At 39.2% G+C, this 19,098-nt stretch overlaps 1 protein-coding gene across 4 annotated transcripts in view; it reads right to left on the bottom strand.

The window, feature by feature from the left end:
- TRABD (TraB domain containing) overlaps nucleotides 1–19,098 on the bottom strand; it is a 38,003-nt gene that overhangs the window by 10,020 nt on the left and 8,885 nt on the right. For 3 of the 4 annotated variants that reach the window (XR_010387671.1, XM_064506395.1, XM_064506406.1), the window contains exons 2-8: nucleotides 17,651–17,713; nucleotides 15,426–15,504; nucleotides 12,622–12,788; nucleotides 11,456–11,596; nucleotides 5,942–6,052; nucleotides 3,291–3,430; nucleotides 799–971 (exon numbers count right to left, since the gene is read on the bottom strand). Coding sequence is in view for 3 of the 4 variants with exons in the window: in XM_064506395.1 (XP_064362465.1) it covers nucleotides 799–971; nucleotides 3,291–3,430; nucleotides 5,942–6,052; nucleotides 11,456–11,596; nucleotides 12,622–12,788; nucleotides 15,426–15,504; nucleotides 17,651–17,674 (835 nt within the window). In the remaining variant the exon portion in view is untranslated. Of the gene's footprint in view, nucleotides 1–798; nucleotides 972–3,290; nucleotides 3,431–5,941; nucleotides 6,053–11,455; nucleotides 11,597–12,621; nucleotides 12,789–12,935; nucleotides 13,073–15,425; nucleotides 15,505–17,650; nucleotides 17,714–19,098 lie in introns of those variants that run through there. The other variant, XM_026113051.2, reaches the window with a different exon arrangement.

Raw genomic sequence — 19,098 nt, 5'->3', positions numbered from 1 at the left:
GATGGTGGCACTGAGGTAAAACTAGACAAGAGAGATGCAAGAACAGAGGTGCAATCTCCCCACTATTAATTTTTTTCAAATCACAAGACAGTACCAGAAGTTTTGCACTGAAGTGATCACAAACAGTGTCTTCTTAAGACAGCAAATAAGAAGTAACCCATACCCTAGCATGCTTATATCCCAAGGGCACAGAGACCACACAAGGGCAAAATGCTTTCAAAGGCCAGACAAATACAATTACCCCGTATGCCTATACCTCACTGAAAAACGCAGAGTCTATATATGTTATGTCATCAGGGTTTCTAGCAGCCCAATTTACAATACAAAGCAAGATATGAAGAACACTGCAATTAGAGGCAGTTAGTTTAACAGGAAATATGTTCCTGAGCAGCTACTGGTGACAGTGAATTCGGTGAGATAAGAGGGTGGAAGTGAGCTAGGCAACATAAACTTAGACTGCCCCATGCTGTGCTGTAATACCAGACGCCTGCCTTTTTCAAAATTTGTCAGGCTAATTGGTATTTTCCAGTTTTAAATAGCACAATGAGAAAGAGATCATGATTCAGAGTTCATTCCTCTAAGAAAATTCTTTACTTCTAGAAGAGTTGTAAGAGTATTGTAACAGAACAATAATACCACTTTCTATTTTTTTTAAGCACCGTAATCTTCTGTGACATGTGGCACCTGTCTATAAAATAAACCCACAGAAAATTCCAGATTTCCTGAGAAGAACTGAAATTGTGGAGCGTCCCACTAAGAACACCTTGCTGGTTATGGTATCTACTATAAAACAATTACTTTCTGAAGCTCGAGGTAGTTCTATCTGCTTTGCCGCTTGCTTCAACATGTAGGTCAAGTAAATATCTCGTTCCGAGACAATTGTTCGATGAAGATCAGGAAATTCTCCAATCATTTCTGCCATCATCTGCTCCAGTAAATCTTTTTGTTTGCATTTCTCCACATCATCCTTACTGAAAGAAAAATAAGTTTTCTCAGTATCTATTTAATGATTTTTAAAGCTGAAAGAGACAGACTGACAAAAACCCTGTAGCTTTAAGGGGTCATTCACATTATACACGTAAATATATGCTATACAGTTCTCCTCTCCACAATGAAAACAATCTCCCTAAACCTGTAAAACTGGATACTTAATGCCTCTGAAGTCAGGGAAAAGGAAAGACAAGAGGGGTCACTTGCCTTTAGGCAGTTCAACTGAATGGATTTTCACCCTTCCCAGTTTGAAAGCTGACAACTAAACTGAGCAAAAGCACGGAGATTCAAAAGTAGTAGTAACCAGGGCTCTCCACTTCTCATTGCATACTAATGAGCTTAAAAGAGGCAACACAGAGCACTCCTGAAGTGGATCTGATCACCCAACACCAAGAGGCTGTATTTAAGGAATAAAAACAAAACAAAAAAACACCACACTGCACAGAGGCAGTGTGAGGAGATGGAAAGAGTTCTGCAGGTTTCTATCATCAATCACAGGTCTTCAGCAGGGAAGTCAAAGTTATACATTTTTAATTCCTTGAACAGGAGAATGTGAAATGAGCAGGAAATAAAGAGGGTAGGAAATGCAGGAGCAAATGTAATGAGCTTCTGTATCTTTTACAGGTTTGTTCCCAGGGTTGTGATACAGTTATAGTTTGTAGCACCAGATCAGCAGACAATGATGCAAAGCCACTTAAGAATGATCCCACCCTATGCCTTCTCTACTCAGCCTCTGAGATCAAAACGAAACAAATGGAAACGGGGGCAACCAAAAGGAGAAACACATTGCTAGCTTTCAACAAATCACTCAAACACCAAACTGACACAAATTTGATGTTGAATTATTACTTCCTTTTCAGTAGAACCACATATTGATGGCTCAGTGATCATGTCTACACAATATACACACACACACCCCCTCCTAATTACAATTGTCTTTCCTTTTCCACTCCTACCTACATTATTTGTGAAATCATGAATTTCACAGATCAATCAATTGTATGGCAACGATTTAGATGTTATTACAGCCAAATCTGAAGTTCATCTGTATGGGAAGCTAGCTTTCATCTATCATGATTATAGGTTAATATTGCAAATGTAAACCCAAATCTTCTTAGCATAAGTGAAGGAATGGGAAAAGTTGCAGAGAAATACATCCTCCAGTGCCTCCAAAAAAATCTGTAAATAGTTTCATGCTTGTATTAGACTAGTGAGTAATAAAACTTACTTTACACATGAACTGCAGTTAATAGATTGAAAAAGGTTCAAACTCATTTTACAGCTAAATGTAAAAGCAAGTGTTTACAGAAAACAACAGTAAAAGCTAAAACTGCATCAACGCCGACTTGATTGCTCCTACTATGTTTTGATTCCTGGCTCGATTTTAATTGCCTGAAAAATTGACATTGTTCACTTCATGAGCTATGCATAGCTCCAGTCACAGGCAACAAGGCAGGTACTGAGATTCAGGGACCACACGTATGGGCAACCAGTTTCTGGCGAACCTACCATCACTGCAAGTCTGCTAGGAACACAAGGAATTTAGGAGGAGAGCTGGGCATATATTCTCACCCAGTCCAGGTAAGTTACTTCACACTTACTTGGGGCCAGAAGCACAGAGGAAAGAAACTTGGCACAATGATTTCTCTGAAGGGTAGAGGAAACCAAACTGAGCAAGAGAATAACCATCTGAGAAGCATTACCATAAGGCAAAAGTTCCTAACAATGCCCCTTTATAAAGGCAGTATTCGTTAAGTCACATGCGGCCCACAAACTTCAAATGTTTTCTCTTGTTCCAAAAATCTGCTCAGACAGCAGATGATGTTGATTCAGTTCTCAAGCTGCCCTGATCCAGAAGCAACTTAGCACAGTAGGCCCAAGTCCTTTGGAAACCTTGATGAAGTATATGTTAGTAGAGGGAAGCCTTACTCTCCTCCATTCACAAAATCCACATGCTGGTAGTGGGAAAGATTTTCTGTTCAGCATAAAATGGAAAAAGAGAGTTTTTTGTTTGTTTGTTGGAGTAAAGCTAGGGATTCTCCAGCACTGAATCCCCGACTTCACCAATATCATCCACAACCTGGAAGTATTGAATCAAAACAAACAAACAAACAAAAAAACCCCCCAAAAAGGCGGGAACAGGCTCAGAATGCTAGCCTTTTTAAAAATATGAGGGAGGATAAGAAAAAGTAAGTGTGCAAATTTCAGGCTGTGTACTGAGGACTTTCGGCTCCTACTGAAGTCACACTGAAGAGTTGAAGAATTCACCCTCGATAATCAGATGGGATATGTATTCATACCTGATTGGGTCAGATAAGAAGCAAAGGCCCCAAGCAAGCTTGACTTTTTGCCAGAAAGAAAGTGCAGCAATTGCTCTCTTAAAAGTAACAGGGATGGGTCTGTCTCCAAGGTGAAATTTACAGAAAGGAACTTTACTGGCCTGAAAGAGAAGATACAAGTTACCATGCAACATTTCTAATACATTACAGCACTATACACTGTCAGATTAAGAAAATTTGTCTTATTATGTTATCCAAGGTATCTTAAAGAAAAAAGAAAAGGAGCAAAGTAGTGTCACAATTCAACATCAAGAAAGTTCTTGGCTTTGCAGTAAATAACTTTTTCAAAATACTACTTTGTAAAGGAATACGTCAGCCATGAGTTGCAGTAGATTTATAATAAAACCATAAATTGTAATGCCACCCTCTTTTTCTATTTTACTGTTACCTAAATAGAAAGCTCCTGTTTATGACTACTTTAGGGGAACAGATGAGGCTGAATACCTATCCAGATCTGCATAAAGTCCCATGTAAAATGACTCTGATCATTCTGCTTTTAACTAGAATTTGTCAGGATCACAAACCTGTCAAACCATTTGTGATGACAATAAATTCAGAGCTGAAGGAGCTTATGAAACAAAGACTAATGCCAGATACCACACAGCAATGCCAGGTGAGATTTTGCTAAAATATTTGTCAACCAAAGCTACATTACAGTACTAAAAAACTCTATGTTAAATATAAGTCCTAAAAAATTTCAAGCAACCATTTTAGAAGGCAACAGAGCTCATATTATTTTAACTCTGTTATTGGAAAAAAAATTCAGTCTGGTCCAGATTGCTCATGAAAGTGGGCCTTGAAACAATTTTATTTTTATTAAGGATAAATGCACAGAACTATTCCATAGTCTTTGGCAGCTATGGTGTGTTCCACCATTTAAAGTTTCCCTACTAGCCAATTTAGATAATCTAAAAAGATACATTCTGGAAGTGGATATATACAGAGGAAATAGCCTTTCAGTATTTTCAGACAACAACAGTGGCTTTAACTCACAGTAGAAGTCCAGCTGCTATTTACTTCCCAATACTGCAGCTGGCAGTAAGACAAAAGGGCATGTTAAAAGAACAGATATGACTAAGACCAGTGACATATTCTGCTTCCCCAAACAAGCTTTTTGGATGAATGCATTAAATCTCACTAATGCCACAGAGATGGTTTCCCCAGGCTGAAATCCTGACAACACCAACAGTGGGCCCAGGATTGATATACAAAATTTTCATTACCACATAGTCACCTGATCCAAATTAATAACACAAGTATTCAATTCTGAGAAACATACACGAATGAGGATGATGAACCTTTCTAAGGTTCTATCTATTTCTAGGTTTTATCCTAAAAAAATGAATTATCATTTGCTCCATGAATCAATTCCGAGGGCAGGATGCATTTGCACACCTGTCATTTAAACTAAGTAGTTGTTCAGCATGCTGGTACACTCAATGGAGGAAGAGAAGGAGAAGGGAGGGAGGGAGGAAAGCCACTACCAGATAGCTCCCTAGCTGTGCATATTGGTGCCTCCAATTGACTATTGGGACAGACTAAACAACTTCTAAACAGCTTAAATTAGATGAGGTAAATAATTCTCTCATGTATCACAGACAACTAAAATTTGGAAGTCAGACATTCATATTACTTAAACTGTATCTCCCAAGGACTGTGGGCACAGTTTTACATATTCTCACAAAACTACTCAAGCAAACCCAAAAGCATAGCTTAACATTTAATTTATTAATAGATTACAAAAATCTAAAGACAGATTGCAAAGTGCTCTGAAACAGTAAGTCTTCAAGTGGATACTATCAAGTCTTACTTTATTTAAGACAAGCAAGGTGGGGTTAAAAAAAACTAAGTTTCAAGAAATGAAAAAGAAAAAAGAGCTGTTGACAAGCATGAGTTTTCTTTACCAGCTATAACTTTGTTTTGATTTCACCTGGACTTTAACATAAATGATATACATATTTTTCAATAAAGCCTGTCACTCTTCACCTTGGCACGTACGGGTGTAGATCAGCAGTGATCTGGTAAATGGGACAGTGTTGCCCTCATGACAGACTGAACACAAAACAACTCTCCAACCCTTTGCTGAAAGTGCAAGACAGAAAAAAACTCAATGCATGGTTGGGGGCATTTGTTTGAGATGCCCAGGTAAATTAAATCAAAAGCTAGACAAAGACTTCAACTTGTGTAGGCATGGGGTGGATGACCACAAAAATTGAATAGTAAAAGAGAAAGAACTCTATCCGAAACAAATAGCTAGACCCCTCAGTTTCTGCTGGTGGTCTTACTGTTACAATTTCACTATCCAACAACAGTTATTCAACAAGAACAAAAAAAGTAAATTAATAAAACTAAAACAAGTGCCATTAACATATCATCAGGAGAAAACTTTAACATTTAAAGCCTTTCTGGAGCTACCTTTGTGTCACTCAGGGCTACAAACCTCTGCAGCTTTGAGTATACTTTGAAGTTGAAGATAACTCTTACCTCACAGGCTTCAGTGCAAATACTGTCAGAGTACTCTTTTCCCGTAACTAACAAATGGCTTTATTTAGTTTGACTCTGGGAGCAAAAGGCCAGTAATTCGACCTCAAAGAGCCATTTCAAGTCCTCACCTCTTTGAAAGCCTCCCTGAATTCTCCGCCTGGGGCCATTCCCAGCTGTTCTGTGATGTGAGCAGACACTTTCAGAAGAAGCATTTGCATCAATCCAGACATGACTCCATTCTAGTGGAAAAGGAAGAAAAACATTAAAAAGAAAGCCAACAAGCTGTTTGGATTTCTGAGAAGAATGCACTGTTCACAATCATAAAAAATGTTAATACCTTGAAGAAGAAATACTGACGCTACCCTTTGGAGACAATTCAGTGATGAATACAGACCTTTTATTTCAGCTTCTACCATTTGTAAAGTGGCTTTTCACTTCAGTGTATAACCAAGATATCTTCCCTTTCAACAAAAATGCAAATGCCAGCAAGACTGGCTGCTTTTCTTCCTATGTTTATTCCACCTGCTTGAAGGAAGCGTCTGAATAACTGAATGGTAAAATAGCTCATACTGCACATTTACTTTTTCTTAACCTCCCTGATTAGAAAAGAAGCCAGAATATAAGAGTACATTCCACTGAATGTACATTGAATTCTACATCATAGGGATACTGAAAGGGAAATATCTAGTGGTCTAATCATAAGCTCTCCCACAATCTCAGGGAAACACTGTAGAGAGCACTAGTTGAGTTAGCAGTTGCAGAAACAGAGCACCCAGCTTTGTGCAAGAACTTGCTGTGCATGACTTCAGCGCATGAAACCTTAGGAAAACACTCAGTCTTGGGTATGACTCACTCCCACAAGCACAGTGAAGACTCCTCCTTGTGCAAAGAACAGAGGCTGAACTCCTCTCCCCCCCTCCTTTTTTAAAAAAGGGGGAGTCTTACATATGCTTCTCCAAAATTTCTTTATTCTTCTTAAAGAAATGAAAAAAAAAAAAATCTCTCGCACAAATCCACTCAGTGCTGTTACTTCTGTTCTCGGTCCAGTTCTCGCTCTTCCTGAACCAGCAGTTCTTAAGGACTGAGACTCAGTGGCTGAGCGTTACTTACCCCCAGGGGCAAATCAAGCCCCAGTTATGCATCTCCTGCAATTCGGCATTGGTCCACACCACTGCCACGAGGGGCAGTACCCCCCCACTCCTTCCCCAAAGGTTTTCTGCTGGATCAGCTGCTTCACGTGACTGAAGATGAGGTTAGAGAGGATAGCTCGTGTTAACATAACTGCCAGAAGTTACCACAGGAGGGTGCTGGTCCCCTTTCTTCCTCCCAGTGCCATGCTCAAATGACAGCCAGAGCCAGCTCTGATGCATGATCTCTCCAAAGGAAGTTGCAAGTTTTCTGCAGCTAAGCAAATTGCAGAATCATTGAGGATGAGAACTGGCAAGAGAGAGGGGCTATCTTCAAAGCCAACTGAGTGCTTCATCATGCCACAAAACAGCAAGCGGGACATGTTGTAAGAACAACTGAATGACAAACAGAAGTAGGAAGCCATCAAATAAACATGCTAAGCAGACAGACACGGGGCATAGCAGAAAGACAGAAGGGCATGGGACTCCTAGGGAGAGACAAGGAAGAGGGCAATGAGAAGCAGTTTTCAGCATTCTTAAGATTCAGTTCAAAAGCCCTAAGGAGAAGGGTTTCCAGAGGTTTAGAAAATATCCCCACAAAGAGAAGAAAACTAAGATAATGCAGGCTGAGGTCATCGATGGGCTACTGCCCATTCAGGATTGATGGGTTTGAGGTTTGGATTTTTTTTAATTTTTATTTATTTATTTATTTTTTAACACAGTGAAGAAAGATTCATCCTGCTGAGTATCAAAGGGATGCAACTTTGAAGTGTCTGAGCCATTTGTGCTCTTAACGCTACATAAAATTCAGTACCTCCCACATTTGCTCAGCATGAAGGAGATTAGAAGTGACAAGCAGCAGTGTGTAGTAGCAAACGGCAACGACTGGCCAGACCGAGAGTGTTGGGGGATAAAGAGCACAACACAGCAGTAATGATGGGAGTGAAATACTACAAGAGGTTATCATCAACACAAGATTATTCAGCATCAGAGAAAGGAAAGCTGACTACAAAAAAAGAATTAAACCCTGAGTGACTGGCAATAAATTCTCAGTTTAGATGCAATAGCCATAAACACAAAGCCATGCACCTGGGGAAAGACAAACATGACTGCACATGCAACAGGATGCAGAGGTATTGGCACACAGGAGAGAGAACGTGGAATACTGAGTTTGTCAGAAAGCAAGGAGAATGATGGGGATTATCAGGAAAGGAACAAGTTAGAAACATCAGTGTGCTACTGTATAATCTCTGGTGGACTTGTGCCTTAAAGACAACATATTTGAATTAGAAAACATACAGAGAAAGATCAGATGTATGAGAGGAGATTAACTATATTAAACATTCATCAAGCCCTGAAAGGGATGACTGATGAAGATGGAATATACAGGACATCATGGCTAGCACGGATGCAGTAAGAAGGGTGGAAGAAGAGAGGAGTATCAGGCCAAAGTATGACCACAAATTCTTAAACTCTTCCCTAAGCATCTGTTATTAGCCACTGCCAGAGGGCTTCTGGAGCAGACAAATCTCCCACTAGACGTAGCACAGCTGTCCTTATCCCGCGTACGGGAACACAGCCTGCGGAAGGGGGCTTGCAGCTAACTCTTCAACTGTGTAAGAAGCTACAAATCCAACACTAACTGTGGAACTGGGGAAATACACAGGCAATATATTATAGTCCCCTGGATTCCTTCTTTCAGAAAGGCTAATTGCCATGGATGGTCTTGTACAAACACAGCCTTGCAGCCTGGAGACTGGAACCACTTTTCCTACTGCTTGCAAACACACTAGAGAAGTTCGACTTCACAGTGCAAGTGAAGACAGCATGTGACTGCAGCCTGCAGTCCATGCGGAGATACCTTTTGTCTAACAATTTACACGATTATCTGTTAAATAAAATGGATATACTGTAGGTTACCTAAACATGAAGAGCTGCATTATGCTGTGCAAAATCAGAGCTTTTTCACTGGCTAGAAACAAAGATCATTACTATATATTTTTACACAGGTAACTCCATCCTAAAGGGGTAGGGTGGAAGAAAAAAGGGGGGGGGGGAAGAAGAGGTTGATCTAACATTTTGCTGCTACCAGCCCACTTTCTCCTCTCCCCGATGACAAGGTTTCCCACCTCCTCCTTTGTGTCAGGACCAGCAATCACACAGCCACATGGGGACATGACCCAGCTAAAAAGCAAGCCATATTCAGACTGCCACATGGCCATGCGAGCTCTGGTGAGGACACAGAAGGGACAGTAGAAAAACAAAACCAGGGAGAAGACAAAACCAGTCTTACCAGTTTGATTTAAGCCAATTGTTACAGCGCACCTTCAGGTAATCCCCCTTTGAGCCAGATTCCAGTCCGCTCTGGGTTGCTCTGCTTAATGGACAGTGAATAGGCAGTTCTTTGTAAACCACTGTACCGGTTTCAAAGCAAAGGAGGGGCTGGAGGAAGGCTATTTTTAACCTGCCATAGTTGCTTGATAAGCTGTGAATACTAATGATCCATTGCAAGTGTGTAATAATTTCCTATTATTAGCTCAGTTTCCAGCTTTGATTAAGAGTAATAAAACATAACTTTACTGCTTAAGATTTACACAAGCAAGTACAAAAGAGACTTTTCTTTTTCTAATTTTATACTACAGGATTAAAGTAATATGTAGTTTTGACTTTTGGTGCAACTTTTGGGCCCCAGTGCTTATTTGATCAATGTGAAATGAGAGAGCACAACTGAAGCATCTAGGAGGATGGAGCAACTCAGTGGCTGGTTTGATTTTTACTAGGGAAAAAACAAAGCCAGTATAATTCAGTGTGAGACAGTTCATGGAGTGTTTTTCCTACTTTTCCCTACACCTGTGTAATCCACACTGCTGCCGATTCAAGGGGGAAGGGATCGCTCCATTTTATTGTTGGGATTATACATGGAAAAATATATTATTTAAAAGGTAGGATGTCCAAGTTATTACTACTTGCGTTATCCCTGGTAACAAAGGAAAGTCTGAGATGGAGCTGTACCAGCAGGAAGAAGTCTTGTATTATTCTCTGGTTTTGGAGTCAGCACAAGCTGCGTTGCCTAGTGGCTGCACAGATAATCACTCCAAGTCCCGGCAGAAACTGCCAACTACACTACAAAACTGTCAACACAGATTTTCCTCACAGAGAAATAAGTTTTTTATTTGATTTTCACTGCTCTTCTCCCTCAGAGTAGCAAAGCAAGAACTGTTGCATTTAGTTTTGATACAAAAACAAGGCTTATGTGCCTGTTTATCAGGTCAGAACCCCCAACTACACTGCATAGGTTGCTGCGAAGATTAATTTCTTCCGCTACATGCATCAAGACAAACCACCTTACCTAAAACAAGTAGATGTATACAGTAAATCAATATTTAAATGTTTTGCAGTGTTCTATTCTTTGATAGGACATAAATAAAACAAACTGGGAAGGTTCATTATTGCTTAACCATACAAGTCAGAAAGACTGTATTGAGAAACTAGGTATATATACACACGTGAAACAGACTAGCCTCTAGCCACTGCATGTGCTTCCTCATGGATGTAGGTTACGTTCTTACTCAGGCTACAATCCTGGAAATTCCCCAATGACATCAATAAAATAAGCAACTGTGATTATGTGCCTGCACCTCACAACGAAAATATCAACAACTGAATTTGTTCATTCAGCTGATCACTGGAAACACACTTATCACTACTGACCAGATGCTGCCATTCTAATTAAACATGCTATCATTTTAAGATCAGCTTTGTATCATCTCACTGTGCTTAGCTTAAAATTACTCAAATACAAGCTAACTAGGTGAAACTGAAAATACAGGACAAGACTCATGTTTTGCACACACATCCAAACACCAACAGATTGCCAAACTAGTTACAAATTGAATGGTTACCCACTCTGCCCAAATTTTTCAAAAATCTCCCAAGGCCTATCGACAATAACAAACTACTGGGAAGAGTAGCGGAACACACAAAAAAAAAAAAAAAAAAAAAAAAAAAAAAAAAAAAAAGCCCACACCACACCAAAAACAAAAACAAAAAACCAACCAAACAAAAAAAAAAACAAAAATAAGGAACAAACACAAAAGAGCAACACACTAAGATGAAGGAGTGCAACTCAACAGATCACCACAAACAATAGCAAAGTTAGGTGCTCCTTAAATAGCCATGATACGGATGCAAATCCTAGGGATAATAATCATGTTTAAATGTATTAGTGGAACATTACAATTACAAAGTTAAACTTGTGTCCTGCAAATAGAGCAACTGTTAAACCCATGAAGAGTCTTGAGGCAGTCACTGACTGCCCAGACAACCCTGCTGTGGAACAGAAGCCTCCCATAATGAAGCTAAAAGCAAAATTCCAAACCTAACTCTGCCACTCTAACCAAACTCTCCCTAGATGAAAACTATTAGGTTCACAGCTGGCAGGAACACTGTTTCTGGTTGTAATTTGACCAATTACTTCTTAATACAAATCTTTAATTCTCACTGTAGGAATCATACCTGCTTTATAGCTTGTTGAAGTTTTTCCAGATTTATTTCTTTGGCTTCTTTTAGTAATGTCTTTTCATCCATCTTTAACATAGAAACTCTGTACTGGCATAGTTCCACCACAACTACATCAGGCTGCACTTCTTGTATTGTCTGAAAAAGATGAATTTATTTACACCAGTTTAGGAAAGATTAAACAGCTATGCAGCCTGTACTGATCTTTCAGGAGAATAATTTGCAAGGCATTGGGTGTAACAAAAGCCCACTCTACCAATCACTTTCAATTAACAGAACAGTGAAAACATGCATAAGGCTTCACCAAATAACTATTGAGGAAAAAAAAATAAGGAAGATATCAGCGAAATACTTTAGTTGCTGGATACTCTGAGATGGGAAGCTGGAGTCCAAATTGTAGTCAGGAGGAGGGGGCACAGAAAACCGTGATGTTAAACTTCTTTCACGTTTGCACAGTTCCTTTAACTGTACTTTGTGACCATCTATAATCTGCATTGGAATAAGCCTTTTAAGACCCAGAACTGATGAATCTGGCAAGAGATTCCTCCCCCTCAAGTTCCTGGATGATAAAGCCATTCTAAATTGCAGAGTTTGCATGAGGTACTGTCTCAAATAGCTTCTACTTTCAATAGAACTTCAGCCCTATTTGCACTTTGGACTGTATTCTGAAATCTTGGGCACCACTGTTTTCTAGGTCTGTATTACACATCTCACATAGGCAAGCTGAAAACTCCAGTTGCTGCTCTGGGCTTTGCATCTTCTTGGCTTGTCTCCACCCCAGTGAGTATGCAATAAACACAGCATGCACTGTCAGTTTGATGTGATGCTACACCTTGACATGAAAGGTGAAGCTTCAAAAGTGAGATTCTTACTTCTGACACTAGCACTTTTTAAAGCATTTGCTGTTTAGAGGACAAATACGAGTATTTGGGATGGGAAAACAATCTACCGGGTCAAAAAATTATCAAGATAACATGGCTGCCTCTTATTTCATCCCACAGTGCTGTCAGCCCCCACAACAGCTAACTTCAAAAACAGAATCTGGAGGTTACAGCACAGAATCAAGTCAAGAGAGCTGGGCCCTGTTCTACTTTGTGACATACTTAATGCTAAGTTGACAACATCATAAAAACACTGCTGAAGGGCTCCTCTTCCACATTTACCTTCACTACATCCTTTTTGCTGCTGTCACTGAAGTGGGCTGTTCCAACCACATAGACTTTAGAACCATCCTCTGTGTCAAGCTCAGTCACAGTGCTTGGTAAAGTGGGTATTTTCTGCCTCTTCTTCATCTTCATCTCCAGAAGAATTTTAAATGCATCTGCATCAGCTATAAAAGTTAGGGGAAAAAAAACGCAAAACAAAAAAGAACACATGACTATGAAATGCAGGTAAGTAAAACAGAAAAACAAAAAAATGTCACCACTAAACAGCAGAGCAGAGCTAAAAGGCCATTGATTTACCACTGTAATCTTACATTCAATTCTGAGGCTACATCATTGAGAGTGCCACCACTGGAGAGGCTGCCTCCAAGCATGGGTCTCAGTCCAGGTTTCCTACCCTGTGGACACTGGGACAGGTTGTCCACGCAGTCCAGTAAGGGAAAGAGAGAAGCTGTGTGGCAGGTGAGGTGGATAGAGAAGCAAAGAATACTTAGAAAAGGTATACACTAAATTGGAAAAAAAAAAAAAGGCATTTCTTTAATTCTAGAACAAAAGTGCTCCCTGTTGAAATTTTATCTGTATAAACAATAGCAACATATTTATACTGGTACGAGTTATGCTGGTAAAGTCATCTGCACATATGAGGGAGCGTGTAGCATACCTAACAGTACCAATCTTAGCCTCTTTTGTGACTAATACCAATGGATCAGTACACAATTGAAAATTAAACATTAAAAGAGGCATTCAGGTCAGAAAACCAGTCATTCTTCCCTAGTTTCAACAACAAACTATTTAAGCCAAAACAGTACAACATGAATTCAGCCTATTTATATCAAGCTTGCCATGGAAATACAACAGAAAGGTCTATCAGTTCCATCACAGTTGCTTAGGGAATGCCAGGAAGCTTGATTCACTGAGATAGCGAAGCTTCAGTCTTACATCAATAGCAAATGTGGTAACTTTGAATTAGTTATTCTTAGGCTGTAATGGCTCTTAGGGAAAAAAAAGAAAAAACATCAAGTGGGAAAGCAGAGTTTTGTTTCCAATCAACTCTTTCTCTGGCAAGCTGCTACACAAGTTAGCAGAGGTCTGAAGTGGTCCAGAAGCCTGGAATAGGATTGTAATTCCAGGAGAAAAAGGTTAATGTACAGTGTGTAGGCAGGATGTCAAAGATACAGATAAATTACAGATGGCTACTATACATTCTCTTTCTTCTCATGATTCTGTGGTTTAACCATATGGTCCTGACTCCCAGATCTGTTCCACAAGTACCTGTCTTGCAGGATTTAAAAAAACAAAAGCCTCAAAACCCACAATAAAAACACCCTCCAACATCCTTCTTTAATTAGTATTTTAGCAGCCTACTACTTTATGGTCAATACCCAAGAACCTGGGTTTGCAGTCAACATAAGCTGATCTAAGACCATGTGGCTGCTGAAATGAATCTAAGGCAAAGGAGTGGATATGGAAAGCGTGACTGTAAAAGGAAAGGAAAAGGGGTAAGGCTGTTCCATAGCACATTCAGTCACATGACTACAAAAGCATCCATATGCGGTCAACCAAAAATCTACCTAGCTAAGGATCCTGTCTCCCATAGTGGTCAAAAGTGGATTTCTAGGGAAGAGCATAAGAACTAGGGAAGCAAACACGATACCTTCCCCAAATATGCTCCTAGCCTCCAGCCATTTATGTCTCAGATTCTCTAAGTTGAAGGTGGTTTCTATGTACTCAGTAACCCTTAATGGATTTCTTTTCCATTAGTTTTTCCAGCCTCCACCTCATATATACATTCAAAACTTGACTAAATTGTGTTTCACGTGAAAAAACTGTTAGAACAGTGCAGTAACAGATGTTATCATTTAAAGATATAATCAAGGAAAACATTCTCGGAAGCAGCTACAGTTTTTATTAAACCAACTGCTATATCTGGGGAAAAAGGGAACACAAATGAAAAATTAATCTCCTTCTTTATGTCTGAATGCTTCTTCCATTGCTTTGGTTAAGGCTCTCTATTTGCTCACATGATTGCTATTTCTGAAAGCTATAGACTCCAGGGACTATTCAGCAGCTTCAGCACTATAGAAATGTTGCTGTTACATGCTAACTTGCCTTAGGGTGGTTCTTAGCCTATTATTTGCCAGGAAGCACAATCTGAATGCTCCTATTGTTCAAAAGAAGGATCATAAGTATTAACACCACAGCAGTATATCAATAAACAAAAAGCATATCCTAAGAAGCCTTTCTTTTTTTCTCCTGAAAGAGAAATGTGTCTCATTATCTGATCCTCACCACTAAAAGGTAAAGATTGATACTCTTCCTGAGCTGCCTAAGACAGTTCTGGCTGAAACAGTCCTATTCCCACATCCTGCAGGCTTGGTCTTCATATCAAAAAATTATCATGACATTGGAATGGGCAAAATTTTTCATCTGTGACAACTGATTCAACATCACATGCCAGAACGCTGAATCAAACATGTACTTATCAAAATTTGGCTTACAGAGCAAGACCAAGTTTCAAACAATAGCTGAATATATCTATTAAATCAAAAACCAATTTACTTTCTTTTGAAAGCCTGGGAGCAAAAAACTGACAATCGATATAATATGCCACTGCTCTTTTCAAATGTGGTTTATGCAGCTGGGCCTTTCTACAAATCATGAACAGATTAAGTCAGATATGACCTTGTTCGTAGCTCCCTTTTGTGCTAACAACTGCATCCTTACTAGGTAAGGAAAAGGCACAGACATTTGGCTTAATATTCTTCCAATGTGATGCACCCTCCCCAGTCAAACCAGAAACATACAGATATTCTGCGATACACTTGATGTTTCCTTTGGGCCATCTTCTGGTGCTTCCGAGAAGGACATTGGGTCTGCAGCAGCCTGTGTGAAACAAATTCAAAGGAGACTGGGAATTATAATGAAATGTTTTAATACCTTTTTCCCCCTTGTGAGTCTGCTTGACTTGAACTACATATAATATTCAAGCAACCAAATAATTTAAGCAGTGTCAGGGTTCAAAATATCTGTGGTTTTACAACTGTTTTTCTCATAGCTGGATATGTATGCTAAACAGCATGTTAAGATGGAACATTTAATGTCTATTTCAAAAAGATAATATTTATACTTGACATGGAGTTAAAAAAATCTGATTCTAGATGAGAACAAATTTATCTCTAACAATATGATAAAATTTTCTGTACTGGAAATGAAAATGTGAACAAATGATAAAAACATTGCCACTTATCAGATGGCATATTTTACTTAATTACCAACCAGTCAGCATTAGACTGTCAGGAATCTGACAACATGAATTCACAAGAACACACACATCCATTCAGAAGGAGTCTGATTAAGTATCTCACACTGTTACTGTTAGCGTAAGGTAATTACACATTAGGCCCAATCTTATGAAATTTATGTATATATTGACTTTTATTTATATCTATATATATCTATATCAGAGATCAAAGTCAAAAGGATGAGAAGCCTGCACATTTTTCCCCCACAACAGATTAGAAGTTAATTGACAAGATTTCCAAAGACTGACTTTTAAACATTATCATGAAAAGTACATTAGCCAGGTCTTTGACTAGCAAAATCCTTCTTATTCACTACATGCAAGTTTTAAAACCTTAGCACAGAATCCAAACATTTTCACTTATTCTGCCTAGGGTAAATCAGTCTTCCAAGCTGGAGCAGCACAGTTAGTGTAGAAAAAGAGTTAAAAACAAGGGAAAGCCCAACTGTAAGCTATATTTAGGCAACAACATTAATTCAAAGTTCTGTCAGAGTGATTCTTGGGAAAATCTGCAATTCTTTAACAATATTAAGTTGGAGTTAGACACAGGATGCAAGTACATAATTGTTCAACATGCTTCCAAACAAAAGGCACAGTATAAGTCAGCAAGTAGGCAGCCAAACTCCTAAAGGATGTAAACATTTTAGCTAGGCTAAGTGGTTTATTTTCTTTGTACTTAACCTGATTTAAAACAGGACTGTACAAAGCAGTTAAGAGCTTTCAACAAGACTAATTTCTTTTTGTATTCCATTATGCCATATGGTAATTTTCAGATATTAAGTCCTGGGTGTCTTACCTTGGCTGCACTGAAGGCAGGGCAAAATTTGTCATCACAATCCATGCAGTAAGACCAAAAAGTACAACAGCTCTACAGTGCAAAGTTTAAAACACTCCCAGCAGCCTATCACCCCCTTCACTACACAGCAAAAGTCTGTTCAGAGACAACTGTAAATTGCAATTACCCACACAAATCTCATCAAATGCCAGCTCAGCTTTTGATCACAACATATGGCTGAACTCTAGTCCTTGCATAAGCAATTCAAGTCACAAAGAATATTTTGAAAAATGTATCAGTCTGTAACATAGGGAATTAATTGTCACTTATGCTGGCTTTGTCATCATAACAGCGTTGACGTGGGAAAAGCACCAAGGAACACATTAACAGTCTGCCATTCCCTTCTTTTTTTAATTAACTAACAGAGGACACATGGACACATTCTTAACTTTCAGAGTAAAACTTCATGAACTTCAGCTATCATACTGGAAAAGGTTAAGATAAATGGAGATGAAAGGAGAAGAAAAGAAACAGAAAGGGTAGAAAAAAGGCACCTCTTGAACTCAGCAAGGTACTTAAACCATGTACAGTGGGAGCATCCATATACAATCAATTATGTAGTAATCACAAGACATTTTTTTCTCCTGAAGGTCTAAATTCATAGGTTAGACTACTTTGCACAATTCCTCACTTGCAAATAAATTAATACAAACCCCCTCCCCCCCATTTCTAGCTCTTGCAATCACAGGGAGAAAAAACCCTGAAAAGATCCATCCCAAAGTATCAGAACAACAAAACTTTAAAAAACCCCTATTTTAAAAGGGGTATCACATTGGCAGCCTCGATCCTTCTCTTTGGAGACCTTCCCTAAGCACCAGCTTAAGAACCTGGCTGATTCTAAACCCTGATCTTCCCCATAACTCTACCGAAGACACTTCAGCTCCGAGCCCTACCTCAGGCTGTTGCTCCTCTTGCATCCCTGGAATGCAGGCTTATTTTCACCAATCACACAAGAACTGCAAAAAGTAAAAGGAATGGAAGAGAATTAAAAATTAAGGGCAAATACCAGAATATTTGTTTAGGAAGAATGGCAAGAAAAAAAAAGTAGAGGTGTGTATCTCTACCATTTCTTTGATAAAAGCTGAAGTAATGAAAGCAGCAAACTGAAGATGTACACGTACCAACTTCTCAACCCTGCTGGTGGTTTTTTTTTTTTTTTTTTTTAAAAAAGAAAAAGAAAGTGTCTGTAGGGTAAAACTAACCTGTCTCATTAATCCAACTTTTGAGCTGGCTCTAAAGCCAGACCAGTGACATGTTTTTCAGACACACTGAGAATACCTTAATAAAACAGGAATGGATTTCATGGGAATTCAGAATTTGCCATATTTGCTGCCTAACGTTCTGCAAAAATACCATTTTTCTCATAAGCAATCAGAAACACAGACTGGCCAAGCAACGTGTTTCAGCAACAACAACAATCTTGCTCAACCAGATCAATATTTCTGTCTTGTCCACAATGTAATCTATATTAAGACAGTTTTCAGGCAAATTTTAGGAATCATATCCTGTACTTCAACACCGCAAGGAACAGGAAAGTGATCTCAGTCCTAACACTCACCTGGGGGGCAACATGCATTAGAATCTGGTCTGTGTCACGTTATCACATGTAAGGTTACAAATACTGGTGTTTTGTCACCAGTGTAAGATTATATCTGTATAAAGGACCCTAAGAATCAGGTTTTCAAACCCTTGCTGAATGCTTATCTCTGTTTTAAGATTCCTTCTTTGTACATATGCTTAAAATATTGACGTTATCCCTGAAACTTGTAGAGTGCTCTGAACTGACTTTGATGGTATTCCAAGAGATGGCAAAAGGTAGCAAAGCAATGATGAATGCTCACTCTGCTTATTGTTACCGCTAGCTCACTAAAATCAAAGCACCCATAAAAGAAAACGGCACCACAGCATTTTGTGTTTTATCCCTCTGACCTACTTCACAGCACATGCGGGCAGTATTCTGTTACACCACCGATAAAGTTCTCCTGCGTGTGCTGGGCAGCCTCACGCCTACCAGTGATACCTTGCCTGGCTTTACTAGATTTCACCCTTCACTGTATCTGTCCACCTGAAGCAACAGTATGCAATGCCTCACCAAATCACCTTGCCTTTATTTCAAAAGGAGTTGTACTGCTTTCTAGCTGTGCTTAAAATATGATTCTATAAAAAGAGTATTTGCCTGGACAGCAAGAAATGTATAACTAATGCAGACAGATGACATATCTCTCTCTACACTTGTATAGAGAGACTTTAACAATTCACACCTGAGCATCATCCACCACTCGTGGTCACCTGGCCAACCAGAGATCACAGCTGCAGTTTAGACAACACCAAACCTGGGACA

This window comes from Dromaius novaehollandiae, chromosome 1, assembly GCF_036370855.1.
Source record: "Dromaius novaehollandiae isolate bDroNov1 chromosome 1, bDroNov1.hap1, whole genome shotgun sequence".
NCBI classification, from domain to species: Eukaryota; Metazoa; Chordata; class Aves; order Casuariiformes; family Dromaiidae; genus Dromaius; species Dromaius novaehollandiae.
Note: the sequence above shows the minus strand (reverse complement) of the source record. Positions and strands in the feature narration are given on the sequence as shown.